The sequence below is a fragment of the Octodon degus genome, unplaced genomic scaffold (genome assembly GCF_000260255.1).
Source record: "Octodon degus isolate 3935 unplaced genomic scaffold, OctDeg1.0 scaffold00182, whole genome shotgun sequence".
NCBI classification, from domain to species: Eukaryota; Metazoa; Chordata; class Mammalia; order Rodentia; family Octodontidae; genus Octodon; species Octodon degus.
The window spans coordinates 3,933,624-3,941,069 of NW_004524758.1; the positions used below are offsets into that span (position 1 = coordinate 3,933,624).

The 7,446-nt window shown below is 40.1% G+C and overlaps 1 protein-coding gene across 2 annotated transcripts in view; it reads left to right on the top strand.

The window, feature by feature from the left end:
• The window catches only part of Acad8 (acyl-CoA dehydrogenase family member 8), a 21,559-nt gene that overhangs the window by 4,743 nt on the left and 9,370 nt on the right, over window positions 1-7,446 (top strand). The window contains exons 2-6 of one of the 2 annotated variants that reach the window (XM_023703836.1): window positions 3,099-3,199; window positions 3,848-4,017; window positions 4,572-4,681; window positions 5,103-5,179; window positions 5,568-5,705. In XM_023703836.1, the coding sequence (XP_023559604.1) occupies window positions 3,099-3,199; window positions 3,848-4,017; window positions 4,572-4,681; window positions 5,103-5,179; window positions 5,568-5,705 (596 nt within the window). Of the gene's footprint in view, window positions 1-3,070; window positions 3,200-3,847; window positions 4,018-4,571; window positions 4,682-5,102; window positions 5,180-5,567; window positions 5,706-7,446 lie in introns of both variants that reach the window. The other variant, XM_023703837.1, reaches the window with a different exon arrangement.

The window sequence follows — 7,446 nt, forward strand, 5'->3', positions numbered from 1 at the left end:
TGAGCCATTGCCCCGGTCCCAACCTACATAATTTTAACAACATGTATACTGTACAGTACTGCAAAATCCCACAATACAGCAAACAATCCACAATAAATAATTTAGATTAATATTATTTGAAAACTTGCAAAACAGTGAGTCCAAGAAAGTCAAACTGAAATAAGGAGGACTGCTGTATTTCTTGTATATCATTTGTCTCATAGATGGGAAGTTTGCTCGGTGTCTAATGTGAATTGATATTTTTTCCCATAATTTTATTGAGAAACAAATAGCAATGAGAGAGTTTCAAACCAAATTGGTAGGATAGATTCAATAATTAACACATTGCACACATTCTTCCTAGTGGTTATTTGCTGTACAAGATGCAGACACAATATCTTATTTACAAACACTATTAGAACAAATCCCTCTATTCATTAAGAGAATGAAACTATACATCTGTCCTAACCATTTTGAATACACAGATACAAAATGGATATTCATCTGTATCCCCTTTTTCTGTTAAGTACTGTTATTTGAATATTATAGGTGTGTTAACTCAGCAAAGTATTCTAAAAGAGTACAGTAGTCCATAATAGTATTGGGTCTTCCGCTTCACTGACAATGTTAGAAATTGTTGACCTGAGTTCCCTACAGCTCAACGTGGCTTTACTTCTTATACTCCGTTTTTACACTTTTCTGCTGGATGGTTAGGAGCAAGGTAAGGCAGGACCTATGCAACAAGAGTTGTAGCTTTTGGGTCTGATAAGGTCAGTGAAATCCCCTCAGGATTTTTCCTGAGATCCTGTACCTCAGATTGTAGATCCTTTGTCAGTGTCAACCATGTGGATGAGTCATGGCCATTGCTTGGCCAGTGTGCTCTCTGTGAAAGCCTGAGAGAATGTTTTCTCTCCATGTGACTCTCCTTAGGCACACTCTACATCATCGATCATTTTCCTCTTTGGCCACATAATCTCCTTGATCAGAAATTTTGGGACACTACTGAGTTACATGACGTTACAGTACAAGTTCTCATATGTCCTGAGTCTTAATTGACCTTGGAAGGCTAGGGCCAAAATGTTGGCTTTCCTTGCGGCCCTCCTTTTTCTCTAATTTTGATCTGCAAACTTAGGTTGTTAACCCTCCAGTATGAATTGATTTTATACTAGCTGAACTGAGGTTTTAAAATTTCCCTTCCTGACATACCTGAATTAATCTTTTCGGAATTGAATATTGAATTGAATCTTTTCAGTTATTCTTTTCAGAATCAGAGCTGAAAAGCTTGCTTCCTTGTCCAGTCCTCTTGCACAACTGTGTGACTGAAGCATTCTTTGAACATTAGGATTCTCAACTAGAGCTGAGTTCTCTACTTAGTTTTCTTTCCCATGTGCATTTAAAAATGCTTATATTATTAGAGGTTGTGGGATTTTGCTTTGTGCTCACACTTCAGTTCCTTGTCTCACTTAATTTGTTTTCCTTCATATCTTTGCCTTTTTAGTGTGTGTGTGTTGTGGCCTCAAATTGTGCTATTTGGGCAAGCTTATAAGCCTTACTGAGTTTTATTAGTGCTTATTCGATCAATAATAATGATCAGTGTTTCTGTATTGAAAGATAATTCAGAAAATAATATAAGAATGACTAGAGATCATCGTGTTAAGCAAACTAAGCTAGATTCAGACAAATGGCATGTTTTCCCAAGTATGTAGAATCTGAAAATGGATGACATGAAAGGAGAAAAGAGACTATCATTACAGAAGAGTGGAATAGGGAGAGGTGATGTGAAAAGGAAGTTAAAAGAGACTATGATGTTGGTGTGGGTTTGCAGGTTACAAAACAATACGTATGTCATTGTCAGTTTTTATTTTAAAAAGATACTGATTTGTAGAAATAATCTAGGAACCAAGCAGAAGGTGTTCATTTATGTGTTTTATTCTTTATCTGGGAGTGAGATACTGTTATGGTCTGTGTCTAGGTGTCCCCCCAAAGCCTGTGTCAGTAGGGCAGGCTTCTAGAGTTTATGATAAATTCCTGATCCAATGCTGGGACTAGTACACCCAGCCTGGGGTAGATAGCCTGAATATAATCTGAGGAAGAAAAAGAGCCTTGCTGGCCTCGGCAGCCAGTGCTCCTCCCTTTGCTTTTTGCTGTCTGCTGCTACCATGAACTGTTGCCTTCTGCTATGTGCCCCACTGCCTTGGAGACAGCTGAGTATGGACTCCACTAACTGTGAGCTAACTAGACCTTTTTTTCCTTAATTTTGGCTGTTGGGTGTTTTGTTCCAGTGGTGAGAGAAAAGTAACTGAGGGACAGGTGCTAAGCACATTTTTTGTTTTACAAATATTTTTTTTAATTTGTACTATTATAAAATATTTCTGTGTGGAGGAAATTAAGAATTTCTGTCACATATATGGGGTGATGTTTTGTTAATTACCTTGATTTTAGTAATCATAATGTTTATATATCTGGAAACATGATGGTGTACAATTCAAAAAAAAGTAATACTAATACCAAGGCCTCATGTCCTCTTACCTCTTTCATTTTCCTGCCAACACTGTGCTACAAGTTTTCACTGTGTCTTCAAGTGTAAGCATGTTCTTGTTTTAGTTTTTCTTAGCACACCCGAATTAGGTGATTCCTTCACAAAAGAAGAAATAACTGCTAATAAAGACAGTCTCACTGTCCCTTTGAAAATTCCTGGTCACACTACCTTGTGCTAGTTCTTAAACTTAGCAGTCTCTGATGTCTGTCTGTCTGTCTGTCTGTCTCTCTTTCTCTCTCTCTCTCTCTCTCTTCCTCTTTTTCTCTCTCTTTCTCTTTCTCTTTCTTTTTTTTGTGGTACCAGGGATTGACCTCAGGACCTTGCACTTGCCAGGTTTCTTTAGGACTACAACTATGTTTCTTTAAGTGCTGAAGAGATGTCTCAGAAGTCACTAAGTATTTCCCCTTCTCCACCTGAGGAGCTGCTTAGTGATGAATGGTGCCACACTGGCCACTAATGGCCCTGCTCTGTTTGGGAAATGCTGTAGTTGGCCTACTGTCTCAGCTTCCTGGTGCTTCTCATTGGTGGTGCCCTTTCTGATCCCTGATATAGATTTGAGCATATACAATCCTGCCCACAGCTTCCATGGGACTAAATGAAGAACAAAAAGAATTTCAAAAAGTGGCTTTTGACTTTGCTGCCCGGGAGATGGCTCCAAATATGGCAGAGTGGGATCAGAAGGTAAGAGTTTTCCTTCTGGTGAGATGTCCCAACAAATGTTACACAGAGTGACCCTTACTGTCATCTCTGTATAATCCTAATTGCTCAGTATCTGTTCTCCTCTTCCCAACACTTACCTCTAAGTAAGAAGACTGGTAATGGAAATTCCTTTCATAGGAGGCACTTGATCATCTTGTAAGATACCTTTTTTCTTTTTAATTGAACAAAGATTTGAACATACTTAAAACCAACGTAATGCTATAGATAATTAAAAAGGAAAAAATGACAGGACAGAAGCTTTTTTTTCTTTTTTAAATGTATTTAGCACAGGGTCTACAGGGTCTCATTATACAGATCAGACTTATAGTGATCCTCCTGTCTTCAGCCTCCCAAGTGCTGGGAATACAGGCATGCACCACCATGCCCAGTTGCCATCTCAGTGAGCCCCGGGGGCAGGGGCGGCATGGCTCGTCAGGGATTGAATCCTGGTTGCTGAGCTTGCCCAAGTAGGTGCTTTAGTCTGCTGAGCTGTCTGGCCTCAGGACAGAAGCTTTATGAGAATCTCATTGCTCTTCCAAATGCAGATACCCTGGCTCCCTTGTTGTATTCTCTAAAGGAGAACCCATCTCTGAAAGTTACTGATGACTCTGCTCTGCTTTTTGCGTATAGGAACTGTTCCCTGTGGAAGTGATGCGAAAGGCAGCCCAGCTAGGCTTTGGGGGAGTCTACGTTCAGACAGATGTTGGTGGATCTGGACTATCACGGCTTGATACCTCTGTCATCTTTGAAGCCTTGGCTACAGGCTGTACCAGCACCACAGCCTACATAAGCATTCACAAGTGAGTGCCCAAGCTGGTACAGCACCAGGTAGTGCCCATGTAGGTTGACTGGGACATTTCACATCCCTAAGGAAAAGATGGATCATTTCAGGTGGGTTGCTCTAGTTCCCAGGGACTTAGAAATCCTTGAGGAACTGGGCTGTTAGTAGCACTTGGACTTGATTTTGCTATCTTGAACATTGCTTAGAAATCACGTTGGTCAGATTTCTCAATTAGGATAGAGTCCTGTCGCCTTTCCCTCAATCTGCAGGTGAAACCTCTAGTAATTTGATAAAATACGTATTAGATACTCATTTAATCTAATTACAAATAGTATCAGAATCCACGTGAGAAATACTTTGGTTCTTGTTATCTCTGGGTATTGTATATTCCAGGAATATGTTTTAATCCAGTCCTTTCTTTTAAAGTTGAATCTTCTCAATTGTGACTTTCCCCTTCTCATTCTCTCTACTTTCCTCTATTTTGCTATTCTTTGTTCTCTTTCTCCACCACACCCCATTTCCTTTTCTTTCTTTATTTGTGTCAATGTCTTTCCTTCTTGGTGACCCAATCAGCATGTGTGCCTGGATAATTGATCGCTTTGGAACTGAGGAACAGAGGCACAAATTTTGTCCACCACTTTGTACCATGGAGAAGTTTGCCTCTTACTGCCTCACTGAACCAGGTGGGTTTGCCATCCTGCAGGTGAGATTTAGTAAGGAGAGTGGTGTAACTCCGGTGTATCCACTGAGCTCTCCGTTCTGCTGATTGATGCACAGAGACACTGTTTAGCAAGCACCGTGGAGCAATGAAAGTCTCATGACTTGATAGCATAGGACTCAGAAACCTTTAGATCACAGTCCCTTGGCTCTAAACCAGACTTCCTCACAAGTGACTCACTGCAAGGTGGTATGTTGGAAAAGCCATAGTAATTGTCTTGGTGTAAGCAGTTTTCACAAAGTACAGAGAATTCCTTTAGCCATTTGGACTTTAAAGTAGTACCTGCTTTTCCTTTGTCAGGAAGACTTCCTAAGAGATGCAGCCTTGTTGAGCTCCTTTAACTTCATTCACTTCTTTACTTCACTCCCTTTTGATCCCTGCCTCAGGAAGTGGGAGTGATGCTGCCTCTCTTTTGACCTCTGCTAAACGACAAGGGGATCATTACATCCTCAATGGCTCCAAGGTACCTGCATACTGCCTTCCCCGAGCAAATTGGAGGTTGTCCCCACCTTGCTCCTGATATCCCTGATCCCTTCAGTGTATGAGTTAATATTCCTGTAGGGTTTTTATGTTTCGGGAAGAGAACCTCTTGATCCATATCTTTTTATCACCCCAGTGTTTATCTTTTCTCATTGGTTCCAGATAATTTCATTGACTTCATCCCTTTTTATATTCTTAACAACTAAATCCTTGTTCTTTAATCACGGCATTACCTGCTGTCCCACCTTAGTTTCTGTGTTGTACCCCGTGTGTCTTTTTGTTGGGAGAACTGAAGCATTTTCTCAGACATTATGTTCAGAACTCACATGGTCCTTGATACCCATGCACCCCACACTGTTCTCTTAACACAGGCTTTCATCAGTGGTGGTGGTGAATCAGACATCTACGTGGTCATGTGCCGAACTGGAGGACCAGGCCCCAAAGGCATCTCCTGCATAGTTGTTGAGAAGGGGACCCCTGGCCTCAGCTTTGGCAAGAAGGAGAAAAAGGTGAGTGGCTGTGTGCCAAGAAGCAGTTCAAGCTGTGAGACTCTGCCAGCAGCCACTGAGTACCTATGCTGTTTCATGAAAGAGGCTTCACATATTTTGTAATCTGTCTTTGGAACAATTGCTGCTATTATGATTTTCAGCAGGAGCGTATAAAATAGCATAGGGCACTGTTTAAAAAGCACCAGGGTTCTGGGGAAAGGGACATAGTTTGCAAGTAAACTTTCCAAGCTGCTCGTAAGTTTTGTTATCTCTCATGCATCTTCTTTCACCCTACGTTTCTTATGTAGCTGTAGTTTTGTTGAACTTTATCTCAAGAAAGGATAGCTACAGAAAGTCTGATATTGACCGGAGGACTTAGGAGTGAAAAGCATAGAGGCTACTTTTCTTCAAAAATGTAAAACTGATTGAAGGGATTGCGGATATTTCAGCAATCTAAGGACAGTGTTTCCGTAGGTACTCTGAAAAATACGGCATTTCTAGGGTTATGGTTCCTAGATTTGTGATATTGTAACTAATTGGTAGTAAGATTGAAACTGTATTTTCAGATTTTTTGATCTAGGTAGTCAAAACAGTCTACTTCTAGTTAGTACTGTTATTATTAGGACTTTTGGAGAAAAGTCAGATAATGAAGTGACCCACAAATATACCTCTGTCTCATATCTCCTAGTGTTTCTACATTTTCTTTTTTGATCTTTCCTGACCCTTTGTAACTGCCATGGAATTATAAGTTATAGCTCCACTTTTGTAATATAATATGCATTTATGAGGTACTAACAGGCATTTACTAGATACCTACTGTGGGCAGTCTTTTGCTAGTCCCAGAGAACAAAAATATTATTTCTTTATGATGCTGAGCATCATATGCCAGGCCTTGTGCATGCTGAGCAAGAGTTCTGCCATTGAGCTACACTTCCCAGCCCACGAGAAGGCAAAATTATTAGTCACCCTTAGGGGTATTTTGTATTATAAAATATGCTGTTTTAGCTGTATAAACTCTTATGACACAGGGAAAGTTTATATGTAATATATATATGATATGTAGCTATTGGATTTTTTTAATCCTAGAAATATTTGTCTTGGGTAACAATAAAAGACACATAAACCTGACTTTTGTAGCCTGGCACAGGTTAAAGAATGAAGTTATGCTCGTGCAAGTATTTGTTTTTATACAGAGTGATGATTATTTTAACTCACATTGGAAGTATCTATTCAGCATTTCTGTTGTCTGTTGACAGAACAAGTTGAGAGTTTAGAAAAAAATTACAAATATTTAAAATAAGCAGAAAGTGTATTTTAGGTCTCTTTTTTGCTGTCTCTCACTTTTAAGCATACAAACACACATTATTTTTGTTTGTATTAGTTTTGTTGTATATATTTTTAAGTGTAAAGCAACTCTGGAAGAATAGCTCTTGGTTCACTAGACAGCCAGCCTGCGCCCGCTGTGTACCAGGCACACCTCCAAGTTGCCAGTCCAGCAATGAGGAAGACAGACGTGATTCACATTGTGGAATTTACATTGTAGTAGCAGCCATTTCACAAATGAGTCACCTCCGTTGGTGCTCTTAGAAGGAAATTAAACAGAGTGACATGATTTTGTTTGAAGAGGAGTTTCTTTACATAAGAAAGGGCTGGGGCTGGTGAGATGGCTCAGTGGTCTAAAGCACCTACTTGGAACAAGCTTAGCAAAAAAGCAGAGGGACCATGGTTCAATCCCCCAGCACCACATGCCAGCCAGCCCCGC